Source organism: Topomyia yanbarensis, chromosome 2 (assembly GCF_030247195.1).
Source record: "Topomyia yanbarensis strain Yona2022 chromosome 2, ASM3024719v1, whole genome shotgun sequence".
In the NCBI taxonomy this organism is placed as follows: Eukaryota; Metazoa; Arthropoda; class Insecta; order Diptera; family Culicidae; genus Topomyia; species Topomyia yanbarensis.
Window position 1 is genome coordinate 335,113,333 of NC_080671.1, and position 23,774 is coordinate 335,137,106.

Consider the following 23,774-nt stretch of genomic DNA (forward strand, 5'->3'; position numbering starts at 1 on the left):
TTTGACGATTTTTCTCTGCTATAATGCGATGTGTAGGCTGGAAAAGACAGAATGTGTCTTTCGATATTCTGAAGAGCTTCTTGGCTAACCGGATTCCGGTTGCTGTTATCAGATCGTCTATCATCATCGCACACACCAAGTCCTTCGATCTTTTTACCCGCCAATACACGTACCTTTTTATTCGTTGTGTCGAACGTGGCCAAGTACATCACTTTACAGACGTGAACTCTTCCACCTACACCAGGTAGATAATATTTATGCGAAAAAGCTCTTCTAGAGTTAACTACCTAAAAGAATCTTCATTAATATAACGATGATATTGCTATATGTAATATATACTCGATGATAAGCCACTGGCTCTATTTCAATGTGGTTGCCGAGAAACTGGTTCTGTGCGGAGGACGATAACTTCAGGAGATTTCTCAGAAGTTCACGTCGGAGTTCATCGTTGTATTTTAAATAACACTGTAGATGTGGACATTTACAAGGAGGTCGTATGTTTCGAGCAGGTACATGCTTTCCGTTCACGCGATTGTACGGTAATCCTTTCTCCTTTCGATATTTTCTCGTCGCAGATTCACGGCAGCCTTTGTCACGCTTTAGCTTCTCTTCGTTCTCTACTAGTTCTTCAAACCCTAATTCATCTTGGAATAAATAAACGTTGGCCCTATTAGTTTGATATTTTGAGAGCAATGGCTTTGTTGTTACCAGCAAGATCATTCAATCCTTCAACCTTCTGTTTAACGTCGTCTTCAGCATCCGCCTTTCGTTTTCTTTGTCGCACTACTAAAATGATTTTTTCCCATTTTACTTATTATAAAACTATAACAAAACAAATTTTACCTTTTAATATTTCATCATCAGAATCTTCTGCTTCCTCGATATCTTCTACTACTGTTTGATTATGATATGGCTCAAAATATTCGTAGATGGAAAAACTATTTAGAAGCGTAGCATCCCCCGTAGCCTCGTCGGGTATGTTTTCTTGTCCAGAGCCGAGCGGTAGCCAATCCGATGCAGATGAACGTTCAGAAGACTGAAGGTGATTCTCAGCCCCTGGTAAATCGGGAAACGCCGTCTCATCACTCGGGCATTGTCGATAGAAATCGTCGTTTTTATTGTTATCTCCCACCGTTTGATTCTGTTGCGATATTGGATTTCTGTTTTGAAGTACCAAGTTAATTGCTGCAAGATTGGTTGGTGTTCCTTTTTCGGTGTTAACCTTTATCGGTTTGTGCATTACCAAATCAACAGGAGCACAAGACAAGGTATTGGAAACATTACGGTCAACTGATAGATCTAGCGGTTCATCCTGAAACACTGATTGCGACAAATCTAATGCATTCGTCCTTGGATCAGTGAAATGTTTCCTCGGAGTGGACGTAACAATATTAGCGAATGACACGTTGGGATTGGTCGAAATGAATGAGCAGTTCCCGTCTCTTAATTCAGCCCAAGAAACTTCTTCGTATCGTCCCACTGTTGGCGTTGGAATTATAACCCCAAGATTAACAGTGGATCTGTCGTAACTTTTACCAAAAGTAGATGGACATGTTATATTGCTGCTGGTACTGCAACTGTCGATTCCGTCTATTATTCCTTTACTCGAACCGCAGTTTGTTCTACTCTGCCCCGAAGAGTCGAATCCGGTTTTACGGCAATCATTTTCAGTTGCGATGTCATGACTGTCTGTGACACAATTTGCCGCTTCTAGCAGTGGAAATAATTTTACTTATTTGAACAAATTCTACCCAACGAATAATACTTACTCAACAAAAGATCAATAGCAAAGTTCATGATTCAGTCCGTTTATGAACGTCGATTCGCTACAAGTGACAATTTTAAATGAAAAAGTGATAATCCAAAATATTGCGGCTAAGGGCTCATCAACAGAATTCGCTTTGAGCTGATGTTATGTCCTCCCTTTCAATAATGGCCTATCATCACTTCACTACCATATTGGTATTGGTACTCTTGTGCCCTTTGCAAAATCATGAAATTTTAAGAGTTATTGTCGGTTTTTTTAATATTGAATTCTACTGCTCTATTAAGTCTTAAGAGTAGCTATAGGATATATAAAAGGTTGATTTGTTTATATTTTGTTGATATGCGCTTTTCACATGTTCCTCCCGAATTTTCGGATTCATTATCTACTCACATATACTTACCAGGTCCCTTTTATATAAACGTATGTACAGTTGTAAAAGTAACAATAAAAATGTCGCTTACGACATTTTGTTACGCGCGTATCTCCACATTGAAACGGTTCTAATATTAATGTTTATGCGACCCTGGGAAATCAAAAGGTCGTTTGAAAAAATATGGTTAATAAAACGTGTACGACGTTTTTCAATTTAATTAATAATTTGGTAGCCTGCCGTTTTTGGAGAATCTTTTTCATGTGATACGATAGTAAGGTTCCAAAAGAGTGGTGTAGTGCAGATAACTCGATCATGAATCGACCAAAGGGCCGAAGTCGCAGTGATATCGAATCGAGAAAGATAGCTTTGAAAATTTGCTTCAGAAAATTAAATCGTATTTAAACAATGTTTACATACTGTGCTTTCAAATGTATTGAAACACTTTGAAACAATACTAGTTTTCGGCAGCATAACTAAAATGTTTTTTATAATAACGTTTTCGTTGATAAAATTGAAAAAAAGATTATTTCGCTGAGTGTTGTTATGAAATGTTGATTAGGCCATTTTCGAGTCGCCCTCTTGTTTTGACGACTCTCAATTTCACCCTGCAGTGTCGCCAGAAAACAAAAATAAAATGTGGCTTTCGCCGTGCTAGCTGGAGGGGAAAATTTGTTATTCCCCCGGGGCGTAACACACACTTAAAATCCATTACCTACCAGTAGGTAATTTTAATTTGCTGTCCTTATTTCACTGCCGGAAAACAAGGGAGAGGGAATGATTTTTTTACTCAAAATTAATGGGATGAAGTTTAGTCGGCTTTGGGGAATATCTCCTTATTTTTGGGTAAATTTGGACTCACTCTCTTTCGTTTTTCGTTGGAGGAAGTAGGATGCACAGATTTAAGATTACCTACTGCTAGGTTATGCAAGTTTTCTGTGCAAGCATTTGGTTTTTGTTTAGGGCGATTCTGTTTACGGACCTTGTAAACAATTGTGCTGTCAATTTCCCCCGTATACGTTTTTGTTTAGGGCGATTCTGTTTACGGACCTTGTAAACAATTGTGCTGTCAATTTCCCCCGTATACACTACCTTAGAAAACTCCGCTAGCGAATGACGGATCTCAATAGTGGCATGTCTGTAATAATATACGTACATGGAACTATTGAGAACCAGAGCTAAAGGTCCAAAGCCCTGGTAAAGGAGGATGGTTGTGATGATCCGGGCCGAGATCACCACGTAAAGCAAGGTAGGGCATAACCCCAATTCCAAGGCGTGAAGCGACCCGTGCCGAGGGATGAGTGATCGAGGGGGTGAAAAAGATGCTCGATCGTTAACGGAGCCTGTGGGGTACCTGGGCAACCCCCACAGTAAGCGTCCCTTACCACACTAATGCGGAGCTCTGGCGTGGCGGACATTTATTTCTCGCGCGACTCGTGGGAATTTACATGGAGTTATTAAAAAATAAAAACAAACAGACGGAGGTGCCAAACCCCTTCGCTAGAAGTGGTTTGACGAGGTCTCCCCCCCGTGGGGAGAGTAGTGGAGCGATGAGTGCTGCATCTGAAAGCACCAGTGACTCCCCAGCAGCGGTAGGAAATAGCCCTACCAGTGCACCGGAGGGGCCACTATCTGCGATGCGCAAAGTAGCGAAGCAACTCGATGCAATAATCGAGTTCGCTAGCGCAAAGCAGAATATAGCCAAGGAGTTGAAGTTGAGCCTCCTGGAGCTCCGGAAAGCTGTTCGTGTCGCAAGACAGGAACAGCAGGCCTATGCTAAGAGGGTGGAATGTCGGGAGAGGCCCGACAGAGAAACCCAGACAGTGGCCTCCAATAGGGAGGAAAGAGAGAAGGTCGATAGAGGTTCACAGACAGTGGCCTTTACCTTCTACGGAGCAGCCACGTCGATCGGAGCGGCGACCGAGTTCCCCTCGAAGGGAAAAGGCAAGGGCAATCGCAAGACGGCATCGAACGCAAAGCGCCCTAGGAAGTCGCCAGGCGAGGGTGCCAAAACCGACACCACTCGGCGTGCAACCGTTAAGGTCAAACGCCGTTTGGGCGAGGTAAGCGAGGGCGAGAGTGACCTCGCTGTGGAGAGCGACGGTACCAGCAACCCGGCACGACCGGGGCAGGGGGGCTCAAACCTCTGGACGCTGGTCACCAAGAAAAAGCCGGCACCGAAACCGGAGGTACCGCGGCCTGCGAAGAAGGCCAAGGACAGAGGCGAAGCCTTGTGGTTAAAAACCGACAAGAACAAATACGCCGATGTCCTAAAATCGATGAAGGCGGCCGAAAGCCTCTCGGCCCTTGGGCAGGATGTGCGTAGCGTAAGACGCACCAACACGGGAGAGATGCTTCTGGTGCTGAAGCGAGGCGCACAATAAAGTGCAGTATACAAGGCCTTGGCCCAAGAGGTCCTTGGTGAGGGCGCCCAAATCAGGTCGCTAGGTGCGGAAACGACTCTCCAGTGCAAGTACTTGGACGAGTTCACGACCGCAGAAGACGTCGTCGCAGCCGTTAAGGAGCACTGCGACGTCACAATCGAGTGGGCCTCTGTGCGATTGAGAGATGGACCCTCTGGCACCCAAGTAGCCTACCTCAGGCTACTGAAGGCGGATGCCAAAAAGGTAACCGAGAAAGGGAAGCTGAAGATCGGCTGGTCGGTATGCCCTATTAGTATGCCCCAGCCGCCTTCAGTGGATAGGTGCTATCGGTGCCTTGAGTCCGGCCACAAAGCATACGAATGCAAAGGCATAGATAGGAGCAAATTATGTCGTCGCTGTGGCGAGGAGGGACATAAAGAGCGGGGGTGCACTAAGGCACACAAGTGCCTTATCTGCACCGCTAAGAAGCAAGCCCATAAACATGCTATGGGCGGACCTTCGTGTCCCTTCGGTGAGTTAAATAAGAAGAAGCCGTGAACGTCACACAGCTAAATCTTAACCATTGTGCAGCAGCCCAACAGCTGCTGTGGCAGTCGGTCTCGGAGTCGAGGACAGATGTCGCCCTCTTATCAGACCCGTACAGCATCCCTGCCGGCAACGGCAATTAGGTGTCGGACGGGTCTGGAATGGTGGCAATCTGTACAACGGGACGGTTCCCGGTTCAAGAGGTAATACACCCCTCCGCCGAGGGTGTGGCGATTGCCAAGATCAATGGTGTGTTCTATTGCAGCTGCTACGCCCCACCAAGGTGGCCAATAGAACAGTTCTACCAGATGATCGACAGGCTCTCGTCGGACCTAGTGGGCCGGAAACCGGTAGTAATAGCGGGAGACTTTAACGCTTGGACAGTGGAGTGGGGCAGCCGCTGTACAAATGACAGGGGTCAAGCGCTAATGGAAGCGCTTGCAAAACTCGATACTGTGTTAGCTAATAATGGCTCCGCTAGTACATTCCGTAGAAACGGAGTGGAGGCGTGGATTGATGTGACCTTTGCCAGCCCGAGTCTGGCTCCAGGCATGGAATGGAGGGTAGACGAAGGCTACACCCATAGCGATCACTTAGCAATCCGCTTTAAGATCAACTATGGTGTGCAGCATCCGAGGGCGGGAGATCCCTGTCAGGTACGTGGGTGGAAGTCCAATAACTTCGACAGCGAAGCTTTCACCGCGGCCCTGGGACTGGAGGTCAACACCGACAGTCTAAGCGGGGATGCGCTGGTAGCTGTTCTATCACGCGCGTGCGACGCCACTATGCCGAGAAAAACACTGCCAAGAAACGGTAGATGCCCGGTATACTGGTGGAGTGCCGAGATTGCAGCTCTACGGTCAGCCTGCCTCAGAGCTAGACGTAGGATGCAAAGAGCTCGCACCGAGGATGCAAGAGAGAACCGCCGTGAAGTGTTTCGAGCTGCGAAATTAGCCCTTAAAAAGGCTATTAAAAGCAGCAAGAGAGCGTGTTTCGACAACCTGAGTGAGAGTGCCAACGCGAATCCGTGGGGTGACGCCTACCGGATTGTGATGGCCAAGACCAAAGGGGGCTCCTCACCCCCAGAACGGTCTCCGGACCGGTTGGCAACGATTATCGAAGTACTCTTCCCGTCTCGAGCCACAAGCCCCTGGCCACCTGCACTACGAGACAGTGCGGGCACGGTCGAAATGGTGGCTCCAGTGACGAATGAAGAACTACTCGCAGTGGCTAAATCCCTAGCAATGAACAAAGCTCCAGGGCCAGATGGAGTTCCAAACAACGCTCTCAAGGCAGCGATCATAGCGAACCCGAACATGTTCAGGCTAGCTATGCAGAGATGCCTTGACGAGTGCCGTTTCCCCGATAGATGGAAAAGGCAGAAACTGGTGCTGTTGCCGAAGCCCGGGAAGCCGCCAGGCGACCCATCGGCGTACAGACCAATCTGTCTGATAGACACGACTGGCAAACTGCTTGAGAGTATCATCCTCAACAGGCTAACCCCGTACGCGGAAGGTACGGACGGTCTGTCAAGCAACCAGTTTGGCTTTCGGAAGGGTAAGTCCACAGTGGACGCTCTCAACTCAGTGATAAATACTGCCGAGATAGCGATCCAACGAAAAGGCGAGGTATTCGATACTGTGCGTTAGTGACACTTGACGTGAAGAACGCATTCAACAGCGCAAGCTGGGATGCCATCGCGCTCTCGTTACACCGGCTTAGCCTACCGGTGGGTCTGTACCGGATCCTGGAAAGTTACTTCCAAAACCGCGTACTGCTATACGAGACCGATGCCGGTCAGAAAAGGGTTCCGATTACCGCCGGAGTCCCGCAGGGCTCGATCCTAGGCCCGGTGCTATGGAACCTCATGTATGACGGGGTTCTGAGACTGAAGTTCCCTCCTGGGGTCAAGATCGTCGGCTTTGCCGACGACGTAACCTTGGAGGTCTACGGGGAGTCAATTCCTGAGGTAGAACTAACCGCAGAACACGCGATTAGCACGGTGGAGGAATGGATGAGCGCGAGAGGCTTGGAGCTCGCTCATCATAAGACGGAGGTAGTTATCGTCAACAGCCGCAAGTCGGCACAACATGCAGTTATCCATGTGGGAGAATTCGCGATCACTTCACAGCGAAGTCTGAAGTCTCTCGGAGTCATTATAGACGACAAGCTGACCTTCGGCAGCCATGTCGACTATACGTGCAAGAGAGCGTCGACTGCTGTTGCGGCACTATCGAGAATAATGTCCAACAGCTCAAAGGTGTGCGCCAGTAGACGTAGGTTACTGGCAGGCGTTGCCGTATCTATCCTCAGGTACGCGGCCCGCCATGGTCAAGAGCACTGAGGGTAACCAGTTACCTACAGAAACTGGAGAGCACCTACCGCGTGATGTGCCTCAGAGTGATATCTGCCTACCGCACGGTATCACACGATGCATCCTGCGTGATAGCGAGCATGATGCCAGTCGGGCTGGTCATTCGGGAAGATGAGGAGTGCTTTGAGCTACGTGGAAATAAGGGAGCCCGCGAGCGCACCAGGGCGACCTCGGTCGCCAGATGGCAGCGTGAGTGGGACAACTCCTCGAAAGGTAGGTGGACTCACCGGCTGATACCTAGCATATCGAGCTGGGTGGGAAGACTCCATGAGGAAGTTCACTTCCACCTGACACAATTCCTGTCAGGCCATGGCTGTTTCCGTCAGTACCTCCACAGGTTCGGGCACGCGGAGGTCCCAGTTTGCCCGGACTGCCCAGGTGTAGATGAAACTGCCGAACACATACTGTTCGTATGTCATCGGTTCGACGTCGAAAGAAGAGCAATGCTTGCCGTCTGTGGCTGGGACACAACCCCTGATACCCTTATTCAGCGGATGTGTCAATCGGTGGAGAAGTGGAACGCAGTCTCGGCTGCTACCATCCAGATTGCCAGTAGGCTACAGGTAATCTGGCGAACCGAGCAACAGACGACGGGCACGGCTAACTAGTGATTGGTTAGCTGGAGCGAAAAAGGCCAAGCGCAAAATAAGAGAGTGAATGGTCTGTTCATGCCGAGGCAGGTTGGCGCAGCGAATGGCAACCGCGTAAGGGGTAAACCCAGCCACCCCAAAGCAAGACAGAAGAGTGAGTGTATAGGCGTATAAGTGGACTGTCTCATGCCAAGACGGGAGGGTCGTAGCGTAGTATGTTGGAACTAAGCTATCGATGCCTCATGGCGTGGCAGAGGAGTGAAAGGGTGAGCATCCAAGTCAGTCTCACACTGCATGTTAAGGGTGAGCATAAAAGTCAGCCTCACAGGTTGGTAGAGGCTAGCACAAAAGTCAGCCTAGCAAGGAATGAAAAAGGTGAGCACACAAGTCAGCCTCGCATGGTATGTCAGAAGTGGGGCCTAAGAAAAATGTCCCACATGGGATGCCAGGGGGAGTGACAAAGGTACAATAGAGTGGCACGATTGAGAGTGAATCAGGTGATAGGGTGAGCACCCAAGTCAGCCTCACATGGTATGGGTAGGGCGAGCACAAAAGTAAGCCTAGCAAGGAATGAGTAAGGTGAGCACACAAGTCAGCCTCGCATGGAACGTAAAAGGTGAGCACAAAAATCAGCCTCATGTGGGAGTGTTTGAGAGTGAATCAAAGTGCGATTGAGAGAGCACCCAAGTAAGCCTCATACAGGATGTATGAACGCGTGAGTGAGAGTGAATGAGTACATTTAGTACAGCCATCCCCCCAGAAGTAATACCGAGAGGTAGTTCCTGGGAGGAATGATGGCGGAGCCCAATGGAGTTTAGTCGGTATTAATGGCTGGTCACCATTCGAGTCCGACACGCCCCCAGTGCACCCCGTGCGGTAGATTGGACCCTACCAATAGCACGTGTACTGGGCTAGGACATAAAGGTCTTCTCCATTGTAAAAAAAAAACACTGCCTTAGAAATGCAGAGGCGTAACTCGCCTGGCGGTTTGTTTACAGTTAAAAGTCGGATCCGCCGTTTTGTTTTTTATTGATTTTCATGAAGTGTGAAATATTTATAAATAGCGGCCCTTACACGTTCAATATTTTTGTCAATACTAGAGAGTATTGACAAAAGTATTGTACGTGTAATGGAAAAATTTTTATTGACGATGTGGATTTCAAACGGGACTGAAATATTGTAACAATATCGTCAATACTGGTATTGACAAAAATATTGAACGTGTAAGGGCCGCTAATGAGTTTTTATATTTTTTATGAAGTATTTTTACTCCTCTTTAAGATATTAATCAAATCTCCGTTTGTGTACATTTGTTATTTAGGCCCATTTGTCGGTTCACGATCAAACTCAGTTTGTTTACTTTTTTCGCTTACGGCCTTTTGAAAACCCTAAGAGAAGAGACGACAACAGGCTTCTTGCTCTTCTTAATTTTCTCGACTTGGCCCTGCCGTAAATCTGAAGACAACAAGCGTTAATCGTTGCCAGATTCCCTTTGAATGCTTCTTACAATTGCCGAAAATAATTGTACCTAAAAGATCGCACCTCTTCCAAAAATTTACAATGCTAGCTGCATTTAAAAATTAAATTAAATATTTATTCATGTCTCTCTTAACAATACACGTAACTATATCGTCATTCAGGTCTTTTATTCAATTTGCACGAAATGTTGATGTGTATGAAAAATAGCCAGAATAGATTCAGCAGCACTGTTTTCCATCCCGATTGTAAATATAATGAACGCTCATTGCTGGCAAAATGACCAATCAGAAGCTGGTTCAATATTGAGGTTAGGACTGGATCAAATTAGCTACGCGATTGTCTTCTCTTAGTGAAAACCAACCCGAAAAATTTGCTTTTGACAACTCTGTTGAGGGAAGTGGTGCCAACCTTCCAGATTTATCTAGATTCTTTCAGATTTTTTAGCGTCGTTCATACATACAGATTTATTTTTGTCCGATCCAGATTTCAGGGAATTTGTCAGACATATCCAGACAATATGACAAATAAGGAAATAAGTTACAAAAATGCTTCGTTAATTCTATAACCACTATTTGAGAATGGCTGGAAACAAAGCATATTAAAGTTGCTTTATTGAAAGCAACCAAATTTTGCCGAATATTCCACAGCTGGAAATTCCAACAAACAAAACCAAAATGCTGAAAGCTCAGAGATGCAAATTTAAGCTATTTGATCTATGCTGAAAATTTAGCGCATGAAACCTGAATTGGCGCAATAACCAAATTTTCAGTAAGTCGAGATATATTTGTCAAAAACCAACCAATTCACATGTCACAAGTACAGCTCTTATAGAGGGATCTTTTTCAAAACGATTAGAGGCCATTCAGACATTTCCAGGCTTATTAAAAAATAACTGATTTTCTGAAAAAACACTTGGCATCCCTGGTTGAGTGCGACTTGACAACAAAAAACTCACCACAGCTTGTTTTGCGTCATTTCTCAATCGTTTCACCAAAGTGAGTTTCGGGCAAACGTCAAAAGTCATCGCTCATCAGTCAAAAAGGAGAAAATAGAAAGGAAAAACTTCGTCGTCTTGACCCCGGAGTGTGTGTCTGGTGTATTATTTTTTTATATTTCGTATGTTCGCGACATTATTTGCTACAAAATTACCGTAATTATCGTTATATAGCTAGCGTTTATCGTTTGAACCTCTGTGTCTTGCTAAAAACTTACATCGCCGTTAAACCGATCACAAAGAAGTTGTGTGTGCTAAAAGGGCGATCCTGAGCAAAAGAAGAAAAAAAACTTTCGAGACTTGGGCTGTGCTGTCTGGCCTGCAGGTGTGAGCGAGACAAAATCATCCATCCATTCGTCCGACTGACTGGATCGGTGGTGCAGGCTCGTGCTGCTAAAATAGCAACGACAGCTCAGGTGTAGAACCTGTCGCGAAGGAAATAATGGCGAAAACCTACGATTACCTGTTCAAGCTGCTGCTGATCGGCGATTCCGGTGTGGGCAAAACCTGCATCTTGTTTCGCTTCTCCGAGGATGCGTTCAACACGACCTTCATCAGTACGATCGGTGAGTCACTTACCAGTTTGAAACTTGCATTGATAGTGGATTTATTAGTAATCGAAATTGATCCAGTTAAATTGTATGTCATTCGAAATGATGAATTTCCAATGTAATGGACCTGCCTATCAAAATGTTTGCTCACTTGTCATTCCTGCATATTTTTAGAGTGATAAACTTGGAAGCTTCATTGTAGAGCATCCTAACTAATTTCGGATTTGTCCATCGTCGCTTGATTGGTGACGAGCATTGTTTAGAATGATCATAAGAATCAAGTTATTCGAACCTGTTATTTTTTTACCAGTTTGTTCAGTTATCGAAAACTTTAGAAATAGTTAAAATGCATCGTGTTATTCATCGATACAAGCTAATTTATGATCCTACCAGAAAAAAATCTTTATATTCAGCGATCACAATTTTATCGGACATCTACAACTACTTTGTTTACCATAAAGTATAAGATCAAAGTTCAGTAAACTTAATCACAGCTGTTCGAACGTAGAAAGGGCAGCGCCGCGTCAATCGTCGCGTTCCTTTTCGTCGTTTGTGGCGCATGAAAGCAAGTGACAAATACGAATAACAAAAATGCAATTGCAGCTTCTCAGCGTATGACTAAATGATCACATATTTTACAAGCAGCTTCTGGAACGTTATTTTAGAGCCAAGAAATCTAATTCGCATATGTAGATGATAGATATTTTGCTTGCTATAAACATCTTGCTAATGATGTTAATCGCAGTTTGAGTCGACGCCGGGGATAGACTAAAATAGAACAAACTGTCCTGGTCGGGCGGGAATACATGAAATTCATTGTGCCCCTACTTCTAACACGGGTAAATTTAATCAATTTACATCAATGATGATCTGCCGTTATGTGCATGTTTGCCCCATCTTCTATGGTGTTCTTGTATACATGGGGCAGTTATGCGTAGACCGGCAGTGAAGCACTCGTGTGTTCGACTTACTTCACTTGGAGACTTGTATTGTACGTTTCATTGGAAAAGAGCCACTCAATCATTTTGAGGCGACGAATTGAATTGGCGTATTTGATAATAAATGCTGAAAAACGTTGGAAAATATGTATTACCAAGTTTAATGTGTGCTATTTATTCCAACTGAATTTGTTAATAAAACTGACTGAAAACTGCTTCTAAAGTTTCATGTTTTTGTATGTATTCGTATTTACAACATAAGCATTGTATCAACTATAGTTGGTTATCCGGAAGCGTAGTCGCAGCAGAGTTATTTCGTAGAGAGCGAGTGCGGTCTTGAAGATCTAGCCTTCGAGAACTGGTATAGAGCCATGCACTATTGCAAAGTGTATGAACCGATGTTGGACAGTCTCGATTCTGCCAAACTTGTTCCGGTAGTACGAATTCCAATAGCAGAAGAACATTCGGATGTTAACCGAATCAAAGCACAATACGGCGATTCAAGACAGTTTGCATTCCAACAGTGTTTTTTTTTGCTTTTCGGAAGATGAACCTTAGTTGTTGCGGACAATTTCGGATATCTGTTTTAGAAGAGTTTGCTCAAAGAATTACATTTTTAATATCATTGTAAAAAATGTGTATCTTCAAATTATGTATATGTTGCATTTATCAGTCCCTTCAATTTATTAATCGCAACAAATTCAATTTACAGATTTAGAGGCAAATTTCTGCACAGAAGGCGTGCCTGTTTTAGTTTTCACGACATTGATGTTTTCTCGGTTCGAAAATGTATCCGGTGCAATACTAAATTTGAAGAAAACGGTCTCTGTTGATGTTGGTTTCATGAAACTCCACTACATATACCTCGGGTATAGTTAAAGGACCAAGTAACAATTCTTGGGGTCATATTCACCAACTCAATAAAGACAATGACCACACTCAATTGGAACGCCATGATAGGAAGGTTTGCACAGCAGTCGCGCCTACACGCTATGCGATCACTCACATTGTGTCAGAAAGTTGCAGTATTGAATACGTTTCTAACCGCCAGAATATGGTATCTAGCCTCTATTTTGCAACCATATTGCGTTCATACGGCTAAGCTGACGTCAATGATGGGAACCTTTAAAGGTGTACCAGCGCGCATTCCAAGGCAACAGCTAACCAAAAGTAAGGAGCAAGGGGGTTTGAAACTACATCTTCCAGCGGTGAAAGCGAAAACTTTACTGATAAACTGTCACTTGAAAGAGCTTGACAGCATGCCGTACTACAGATCGTTCATTCTGCGCAATGCGGAATATCGGACGGTTATTCCTGCAGACTTACCATGTCTGAGAACAGTGAGGGTCAACTATGTAAATCTCACTCCACAGTTACAACAATATCCCGAAGCGGGTCTCATCTGTCAGTTCTTCGTTGATCTGATAGAACCTCCAAGCGTCGAACGAAAATACCCAGCGGTGAACTGGAAACGAACATGGCAGAACATCTCAGATCGACGATTGACTCAAACGAAAAAACCGAACATAGGACATTAATGCATAAAATTCAATGTGCGGACGGGCAAGACGGGCGTATTGACAGTTGAAGAAAAGTCATGAATTACCGAGAGAAAAACTAAAAATTTGAGACGTACTAGTTGAGAGGGGTTAATACAACCAACAGCAAATTTTAGACTTTTTTCTGCGAGACATTGTTTATGAATAGACCCCAAACAAACAATATTCCATAACGAATATCACGTAACATCGATGACAGAGCAGGAGGATTAAGACCAAGTTCCCCCTGGGTCGCACAAAACTGATAAGCAACGCCAATTTCGGCACAGCGAACAGACTTCCATCTCAAGCGTAAAAGTTGAGTAAAAGGCACATCCAAAGGTAATTGGGATGTTACCACCAGAGGGGGTTTTGTCGTCATTACGTGTAGTGCGTGAGTTTGACCAAATTGATATCCAAGTGATCGTTATAATTATGGGATAAGCCAGTATGGTGGTCGCATTGGTCTAGCAAATATTTGTTCAAATGGTCGGTGTTAAGTCAGACCGGACTAAGTGACAAAATATTGATTTCGAGAAAAATGGGTTTAAAGTTTGAATCGCAGCATCCTCTACGTTATAATTGGAAATTATTATTATTAATATTATTATTATATATTGTCTTCGAATTAATAAATTTTCGTACAGACTGAAATACTATACTAACTTAAACCTATTTTCAAGTTGAACATTTCTCTACTTAAGTTAAAGTCAAAATGTTGAAAAACGCTATTGAAGAGCTGACAGCAAACATCTACAGGGTTATTCTGGCCGTACTGCGTGCGATGAGTAGAGCGCCGAAAGAAGTCCATTCTCCGCAGAGACCTACCAGGAACGTTGAAGTCCAGCTCAGCGAGAAGCAGAGGGCAGTCAATGTTGTCAGCAAGAAGATCGAACACAAAAAGTCGCTGCAGAAAAACTCCTGTTTCGTAGCGTAGGCAGGTTGATAAGAGCACAACGATGCTCATACGGTGGTAATTCAAATCGATTTCGCCAGGGAAGCCGCCGAAGGGCATACCGGACGAAGCTCTTTTGCACCCGTTCTATGCGATTAATGTGTACGGTGTGATACGGGGCCCAAACGATAACTCCATACTCTAGAATGCTGCGTACCAGACTGATGTACAGTGCCTTCAGGCAGTAGACGTCGTTGAAATCTTGGGTTTTCGTTAAATGGGTTTTGCCATAATTCTTGTTTACGGTTACATATTTCAAATCTGGCAAAAGTCGAATGTAGATGAAGAAATTCTTTATACAGTGTTTTCATTTTGTTATGTTTTGCGACTTAGTCCGGTCTGATTTAACACCGACCAAATGACAAAATAAGCATTTCAAACTTGTTTGTTCGAAACTGTCTCTATGATTTAGTTCTTACAATTAAAATCTTAAATTTAATTTAGTTAATAGTCGATTGATCCGCCTTAGACTTAGGGGACCCAAGAGAAGATCTGGAACAAGGCAAAAGCGGAATCAATGCTAAGTTTTAATTGCATCGCTGGCGATTTAACACGCGTTGGTAGGAGCTTGATACATTGGACTGGACAAAATAGACTTGTCGTTACACACTTCGAGACAAACAGGCGCAAAATTTAGTCCTCCTCCCGAGGACCGGTGTTTACTTGGCAGACAGTTGCTAATTTGTCCGATTTTGCAAATTTTGTCTCGCGGGACGGATCGAGATCCCCTAAGCTATAAGCTGCAGTCCTATCAGCCCGCTAAAAAAATAATTTTTTGACTTATCTCAAAATTTTTATTGTTGTCCGTCAGGTCAAGGATGTATGAAACCCGCTAGCCACCACCCTCGCCCCTAGCTGCCCATAAAGGGATAAAAAAAAAAATATTAATACCAATCCGACCCACATTAAAACCTCAACAGCATGATAGCCATCATTGCCGGCCGCCCCCATCTTCATCGTTCACGGGGATAAAGGATAAGGTTGACAGGAAGTGTTGATGCTCCACCTACTTAACGGGAGGACGACGATTCATCAGACTCTTACATAGGCGTCGCGGAGTTGGTAGTTTGGAAGGGTATCAGGTCTAGGATTCGCTCCAGGCAAGCGATGCGACCTATAAAGCATATTTTATTAGGTAGATGTTTAGTTAGTCTTCGAGTGCACGATGACTCGAAAAAGAAAAGATCTTGTTTAGTTTTTGGTTCTTTTTAAACTCTAGGCAGCCGGCTACCGAGAGTATTCTATGTTCCCTAAACAAAAGCAATTTGAACTCCACATAGCCGACCGTGGGAGTATTGCCTAAGTAAGCTAATCTTATCTGCGTAATGGGCCGGATATTTATTGAAACAGTATTTAGACGGAATTTGTTACTTGTTCTCTACGATATATTTATTGGCTTGAAAACTACCGAGTGATAACACATTATACAGGCAAAGATAGCGCGAGATGTTATAAATCATGGAAAGTATTTCTTATTTTCCATATCAGATTGTTTTTGGAATACAAGTATACGAGCGATAATAACGAACACTGAAGGGAAATATAAAGGATTGTTAACCTGATGCACGGGCTTGTTAGCGATAACGGAGCTTGAAATTAGGTTCATAAAAACAGACGCGGCGAATTTTCAATACGTGTTGACCCGTGATCATCGATACTAGTCAGATTAGTCGTATTGGGGCTAATTTCCAATCAACTATTCATTTCTACGGCAATGTTTTCTAGACTAGATTTGTTCGCACCCTCTCATTCTGCTACCATCGGCAGAAGGCTGATAGCACCCAGTCGTCGCCGGTCTAAGGACCAAATGTCATCAATAGACTTAGACTCGCGTGGAGGCATAAGATAGGAAACTTCTGAGAATTTTGTTATCCCACCATTTGACGAAATTTGCTACCATATGTATTTTCAGAGTCGTTAGAAGCACCCAGTTCTGAGTCGATCGTTACCACTTACAACGCACCTTTGTCGGACGATAATGAAATTCTTACACAACCTAAGGAGAAATATAAAGAAACAAGAGACAGCAATGAGCGATACAGGATTTTAACCACACTTCCCAAAAGTTGGACTACATATAGAATTATGCAGGAGTTCAATGTTTCTCAATATATGGCCAACAAAGCAAAAGCATTGCAGCAAGAGAAAGGAATAATGGTGGTCCCTGAAAAGAGTTTAAGCTCTGCGGCAATAGGAAGAGAAACGATAACATGTGTTACGAATTTTTACAATAGTGACGATGTAAGCCGCGTCTGTGTAGGGAAAAGGGATTATTTAATATCTAACAATGAAGAAGGCAAAATTTACGTACAGAGAAGATTAGTTTTGTGTAACTTGCAGGAGGCGTATTCTATCTTCAAAAATACTCCTATCATGATTTGTTTCCAAAAATAATTTGTGAAAATTTAAGCGAACAATGTTGGCTGCAGTGTTGCGGAAACTGCCCTGGAACGCATATTTTCGCGACAGAACTAATGAGTATTCTTAGTAAAGGTAATATTGAATCATTAAAATTCAAGCAATGGCGTTGGGGAGCTTGGGTTGCTTATCTATCCTTCCGGCCATCATATCGTATAATAGATACACTTAATATGTGTATCTACAAATGCGATATGATACCTGGTGCTGAAAGTGCACTAATTACCTGGCAATCTTCTTTCATTTGATTGTCTGCTCAGAAAATCATTTTCCGTACCCAAATATCACATGTGACGCCAGTGATAAATGAAGAAAACCACGAGGATGCTGAAAGAGCAGTGAGTACAAGACCAAGTGCTCCTCGGATGGTACCAAAATGATAAGCAAAGGGAAAGTAAGGGTTATGTTCGGGGTCTGGAAGGAGAGCATTTCGCATTTATTTTCATTTTTTTGTATTTTCATTTGTTTCTCTTGCTACAATATATGCAACTCGAACGTGACGGCAAAGGAAACGGAAAGCCAATAGCCCAAACAGATCAAGAACAGGAAGGAGGACTGCGAACAAGGAAACAAACAACTGATGAGAAATCGTTTACTTATTTATTATAACTACGATACTAATCACAATAATTTTGCTTTTCTTGTCTCGTTTCAGCAAACCAAAATTTCTCTACTATCTCTTCATTTTCTGCCTCCGACTATCCTCTATGTAATGTTTCTGAAACTTGTGGGACTGGTTAACAGCCGGCGCCTGCTTGTGGAAGAAACTGGTGTGCTATACGGACTAGCACATACGAACAGTTAGGCTTTGTAGGTCCTCATCTTGACATAGTCTAGGTGGGCGGATGAACGTCTGCCAGGGTGTGGGCTGAGAAATGACAATTAATATCATACTATGTTGCGTTTCGGCTTCGCCTCATCAGAAACCGACACTAACACATTGTCGGAATAGATTAGCGCCGGCTTGACGCAAATCCCTTAAAACTAAAACACACTATGTGTTTCAATCAAACGACTGATCAAACGTGATGTCCCGTTCGAGCAGAAGTTCTGTTTATGCCGATGAGACACAAGTGAAGCCGAAACTTGTCTTGGCTTAGCAGGCCTATGCGAAAGCACTATGCTATATTTCACCCTAAGGAGGAAAAATTGGTAAAAACCAAAATTTCTCACCAGGGTGAAAATTTGTTGGTAAAAACCAGTCTTTGTACAGGAGGGCACAAATCCTTATTTCATACTATGTTGCGTTTCGGCTTCGCCTCATCAGAAACCGACACTAACACATTGTCGGAATAGATTAGGGAATAGAGGGTGAAATATAGCATAGTGCTTTCGCATAGGCCTGCTAAGCCAAGACAAGTTTCGGCTTCACTTGTGTCTCATCGGCATAAACAGAACTTCTGCTCGAACGGGACATCACATTTGATCAGTCGTTTGATTGAAACACATAGTGTGTTTTAGTTTTAAGGGATTTGCGTCAAGCCGGCGCTAATCTATTCCGACAATGTGTTAGTGTCGGTTTCTGATGAGGCGAAGCCGAAACGCAACATAGTATGAAATAAGGATTTGTGCCCTCCTGTACAAAGACTGGTTTTTACCAACAAATTTTCACCCTGGTGAGAAATTTTGGTTTTTACCAATTTTTCCTCCTTAGGGTGAAATATAGCATAATGACAATTAAAATTCAAACAATGGCGTCAAGTAGAAAGATGCATTATGGACTTAGTTGAAATGGACACACAAGAATTTATTGATACTTTTCTAGAAAAAATATTCAATATATTGCCGCAAAACTTTATAGCTGAGCAACAAGCAAACTACTTGAAACACATCAAAAGTAATTTGAAAGCTACAGATCAGCTTTTTTCAGAAACCGAATACAATAAAATGGAAAAAAGTTAAAAAATCGTTATGCACGTGTAAAACAAATTTCGGGACCACAGTCATTCCATAGTTTTAAGCCTCAAAATGAAAAATATATTATTGTCAAGCGGTATTCATTTTCGAAGTAAGAAATATGTGCTAAACTGTAGCTAAAGAAATGAACGAATAAAGTCTTAAAAATGTTTTACTTATTTCTCTTCGTGCTTCTTCTGGATTTTTGATACAAAAAAAATGCCGTAATATGACCCTTTTAAACCACCTGGATTTTTATTGAAGTGGAATTTCTAACCAAAGATGACGCCCGGTAAAAATATTTTGAACGCGAGGGTCTGCAATGTCTGAATTTTTTTCTACGTGGTTAACGGACAACCCCCAGGTTGAAACGATTGTTGCACGCAGCTTGTAGGGGAATTATGGTTAAAACCGATACCTTAAGCTTAACAATTTTTCTAAGTTGCCACAAAACCAATAAAATTATAGTTTTTATGCAGAATTCTTCTTCAGAAAATTCTTAACAAGATTTAATTTTTTCAGCGCTTCAAAAAATTAATTTCATTAAAAATTATTGGTTGTAAAACTTTGAAAACAAAGTGACTTTTTGTAGGCGCTGCGGGTAAAACCGACACCCTATAGGGGTAAGATCGACACTCCCTTTAATTTATTTTCTCTCCACTTTATTAAAAGCTTTATCTTAATTAAAAATGAGATATATACGTGAATAATAAAGTGTGAGTATGTATGTGCTTTTTATTGCTTCATCATGTAGTGAGGGGAAGAAAGTTCGAAAGCGTAGTACTATAAATAAGAGTATTTTATGCCATAGGATTATTTATTGATCAGTATTTCCAAATAATCCTTGCGCACATCATTGCAACCTCCAGTGTCATTCTATTTCGTAAGAGAAGATTTGCAAGCGTTCTACGTTCTGCTAATTGGATTCATTCACTTATAAGTGACACACACACTTCTTAGTAAAATATCTTTTTCAGATTTGATTTTTCGGACTCTGATCATCAACGATCTATTAGGGTATTCATAAGATCATTGTCTCATTGTGATAAAGTTCGTCTATGACAAATCAAGAGAACACTAGAAATTCGGTTTGATGAGCTTTTTGCAGAAATAGCAACAGCTTCGATAGAATCAGATAAGAAAAAATTCCAATTTTTGATTTTTAAAGAGACTTACAAGAAAAAAAACACAATAAAGGTATTTCTGTGTATTTCTGCTGATACTATAGTGTTCTAATAGGCTAACTGAAGTGTCACAAAGATCCCCAGTATTTTGAAATGAATCGCAAGTGTACACAACCATCTTAACAGCGTGTCGGTTTTACCCTAACCATAGGGTGTCGGTTTTACCCCAACAGCGCACATTTTTTATAAAAGCGATTAAAAATATTGAACTTCTCAAACTCGTCTTCAATGCACCTAGTTGATCATAGGACAGGCCGATAATAATAGGTACTGAAAAATGTGGTGATTTGAAAAGATTGTGTTCGGTTAAAACCTTAAAATCTACCAACGAAATTTAACATCCAGACGAGTATGAACACTGCTGTCGTATGTTTTGTTTATTTTTATGACATTCGGCGTACTAACGTAAATCCAATTTTTCTTCAAATGCTCTAAATAAACGTACTAATAATAATGTATCATTATGAAATGAATAAAAATTTGATTTCTAGGAAATGTTGTGGTGTGTCGGTTTCACCCACAGTGTCGGTTTTTCCCACAATTCCGCTAAGTAAATCATAGATTTCTTCATTCACAGCTGCTGTGACTCGCTGGAAGTGTATCCATGCATTTAGATTTTTTTATTTTCAAAAAATTATATCTTCGAAACCTCTAGATCTGGTTCAAAAATGTGTTTGGAGATGTTGTGTAGAATTGAATGATCTTTCAAATAAAAGTATGGTGTATTCAAGGCCCCTCGCAGTGAAAATCAAGAAAATCCATTTAATGCGTATTTTATTCGTGCAAAACTCAATATTTCTTAATGATAATATTTTTTTCGTGAAACTACACTTAAATACCTTTCATGTGACCTATAACCAATGAAAATCGGTTAAGTGGTTCAAAAGTTATGAATTTTTAAAAAAAGCAACTTGAAAAATCACGATTTTTTGAACCCGTCTAACGTGGAAAGGGACACCCAAATGACGAAATAAAAAAATGCGTATCTAATATTTTTCGGTAAGGAACGATTCTACCAAATATTGCAGAATTCTGAGAGGTCGTATAATTTTTTTTCATGGAATTGCTGTATATGTACCCTGTCGGCCTGTTAAAGGGTAAAAATATCTAGAAGCTTTTTCTCAGAGTCCCACTTACCGTATCATCACTTCATTCCCCCAAAAAGCTATAGTATTATGAGATGTCACTAAGTTTCATTTTCTAGCTTGGGAAAGAATATTGGAACTTCATGTATTGAAATCTGAAAAGGTACCCAGTTAGCCTATTGGACACAACGGATAATACCCCTCTAATCGAAACGATAAATAATTTGTAAGTTTAGTCACTAAACTTTGCTAAATGTGCTGCAAAAAATGACATCCAGCAGACACACCCGAGCAAAATCTGACAACAAATTGAAAACTAAACTTGATGCGATATTCGGCAAATGATTACTGAGGTAGTTGACGTTTTGATCGTTTTATCGGTTAAAAGATCAAAATGGAGAGCAGCAAAATTGTCCTGTAAAATCAAACAAAACTGCTATCAGTAAATTGAAAGCTCATTGAGATATTGAAATTTTTTTGATAACAAAATATGTATTCACTTTGATGTTTTATCAAATAAATATAAACATAGTAAATTCTTCTAAAAACACGGATAGCAAAATGAGATCAAAATTTGATGTAATATTTGAAAAAATCTAAAACTGAGAGCAAAATAAGATTTATATTTCATGCTATTATCGAAATATGAATTCTACTTGTTGTAATTTTGATGTTCGACTTTGTTCGGGCATCGTGTAATGTCGTACACGGTTTTGGAAATTTTTAATGCACATGGGGTCCGCTGGGTGTGCATGTTATTAAGGTAACACATTTCATACAAAGTGTGAATTTTTTGAAAGGTAGGCATTCGAACAACGTTTAAATGTTCGCGCATTGAAACATGAAATGTATGTGTCGAAACACTTAGAAAACATTTGTAAATTATTTACATTGTGAATGTAATGCGGAATATCGGGTATATAAAGCTAATACTGATTAAAATTTTCCTTTGTCATTTTCCAGGAATTGACTTCAAAATCAGAACCATTGAATTAGACGGCAAAAAAATTAAATTACAAATCTGGTAAGTTACAAATCGCTCTATGAAAAATTTTCCCAAAACTTTCCGACATCTTCTGTCACATCTCAAAACTCTTTTGCGTAGTTCCTGTTTTGAGAAATGTTTTCGAAAAAGACTAGGCTAGTGATGATGGTTAGTATACCCCAATTTACTACTTTTTACCCTTCCATCCCATCAGGGACACGGCCGGCCAGGAACGTTTCCGCACGATCACGACCGCGTACTACCGCGGTGCGATGGGCATTATGCTCGTGTACGACATCACACAGGAGAAATCATTCGAGAACATCAAGAACTGGATAAGGAACATCGAAGAGAATGCATCGGCCGACGTGGAGAAGATGCTGCTAGGAAACAAGTGCGAACTGAACGAGAAGCGACAGGTTTGACGCTGTTCTGGGAAGAGTTCTAACTGTTGACAATAATCACTGTCCCGTTGCAGGTAACCCGAGATCGAGGAGAACAGTTAGCAGTAGAGTATGGTATCAAATTCATGGAAACCTCTGCGAAGGCTAGTGTCAATGTGGACGAAGCCTTTTTCACACTTGCCCGGGATATTAAGTGTAAAACGGAGAAGCGAATGGTAGTTATTGGCAGAAGCAAACAAAAAAACATGGACGTTGAGTATATTTCCTTTCTTTACTTGTAGGAGGCAAACAATCCACCTAAGGGAGGTCATCAACTGAAAGCATCCGAGCAACCGCGGAAGGCGCCGAGTTGGTTATCGAAGTGCAATCTGTTTTGACCTTGTAGTAGTCCTATTACCTATTGTAACTTTTTTATATAACATACTAAATAATTACGATAACTATAATAATAATATACTTGTGTAGGACACGGCTAGGCAGAAGAGAGGCAGGAGGGAAATTGACATAAAACATTGTGACCAGCAGATAGAAAAACAACAGAACACAAAATGCAGTGCATGACACAGAAACAAGCTACACACTACTCAAAAATACTGTTTTTTGTTTTGATTTCGTAAGTGCATGCTCGGGTGTGGAAAGGGGCTAACAACCAAAACTGGACCCCCGGTACGACAGATGAACACAGAACGGGAGCGAGGTAAGGTTTTTAATTTATTTACAATTACATTTAGTGCGCGTAACACGGGCGCTCGTCGGCGCTGAAGGTCGTTAAACATACTTATGATGTAACAAATGATAAGAGTGATAAGACGAATAGACACAACACCCACTGGGGTCTAAAACGAAAACAACAATAGAAAATAAACCAATCCATTCTCAGCAACAATAATGTATAACGTAAACACCCCACGCCAATACAATACGGTCGTTCATTTGAAGGCTGGAATGAGTGTTTTTTGCTTAATAAAGTGTAAAGTTGGCATTCTCATCACAAGGACTGATTTCGTAATTTGTGGACATTTGCAATTGTAATTTGTGAACTACTTATACCTATATTTTCATTTATTTTAATTGTAGAGGTTTTAACCTTTGGGTAATTGGGGGGGTTGCTTCTCTAATCATCCGGCCAACACATCACAATTTGATGTGAAATTCAAATAAACAAATAATAATTGGTGAAAGCCCCAAGAAATGTTTTGCTTTCAACAAAACGAATAAGTGAATTTCCCCGCCCTTTAGCTCAGTAAGGGGAATGGGCGCGTTGTGTCAGGTTGGCAGAGGCACAGTTCGATTGTGAGTCAGTGAATGCATGACGCACAAAAGAGCCTGAGCCGAT

General features: G+C 42.1%; 1 protein-coding gene across 2 annotated transcripts; it reads left to right on the forward strand.

Moving 5' to 3' along the window:
- Positions 1-10,511: 10,511 nt before the first annotated feature.
- Positions 10,512-23,435, forward strand: LOC131683989 (ras-related protein Rab-8A). Of its 2 annotated transcripts, XM_058966433.1 has the most exons (6): positions 10,512-11,050; positions 22,013-22,073; positions 22,249-22,453; positions 22,513-22,653; positions 22,720-22,840; positions 22,904-23,435. In XM_058966433.1, the coding sequence occupies exons 1-5, from the start codon at positions 10,927-10,929 to the stop codon at positions 22,813-22,815; spliced, it is 627 nt and encodes a 208-aa protein (XP_058822416.1). In that variant the 5' UTR covers positions 10,512-10,926; the 3' UTR covers positions 22,816-22,840; positions 22,904-23,435. The 2 variants fall into 2 exon arrangements, with proteins under 2 accessions (XP_058822416.1, XP_058822415.1); XM_058966432.1 differs by having other exon boundaries at positions 22,720-23,435.
- The last annotated feature ends 339 nt before the right edge of the window (positions 23,436-23,774 follow it).

Bases quoted from the DNA above. Each gene is read 5' to 3' on its own strand.
- LOC131683989 (XM_058966432.1), top strand. From the start codon at position 10,927: ATGGCGAAAACCTACGATTACCTGTTCAAGCTGCTGCTGATCGGCGAT. The intron at 22,074-22,248 runs GTAAGTTACAAA...CCATCCCATCAG, and splicing joins AAAATTAAATTACAAATCTG to GGACACGGCCGGCCAGGAAC. The intron at 22,654-22,719 runs GTAGTTATTGGC...CTTTACTTGTAG, and splicing joins GTAAAACGGAGAAGCGAATG to GAGGCAAACAATCCACCTAA.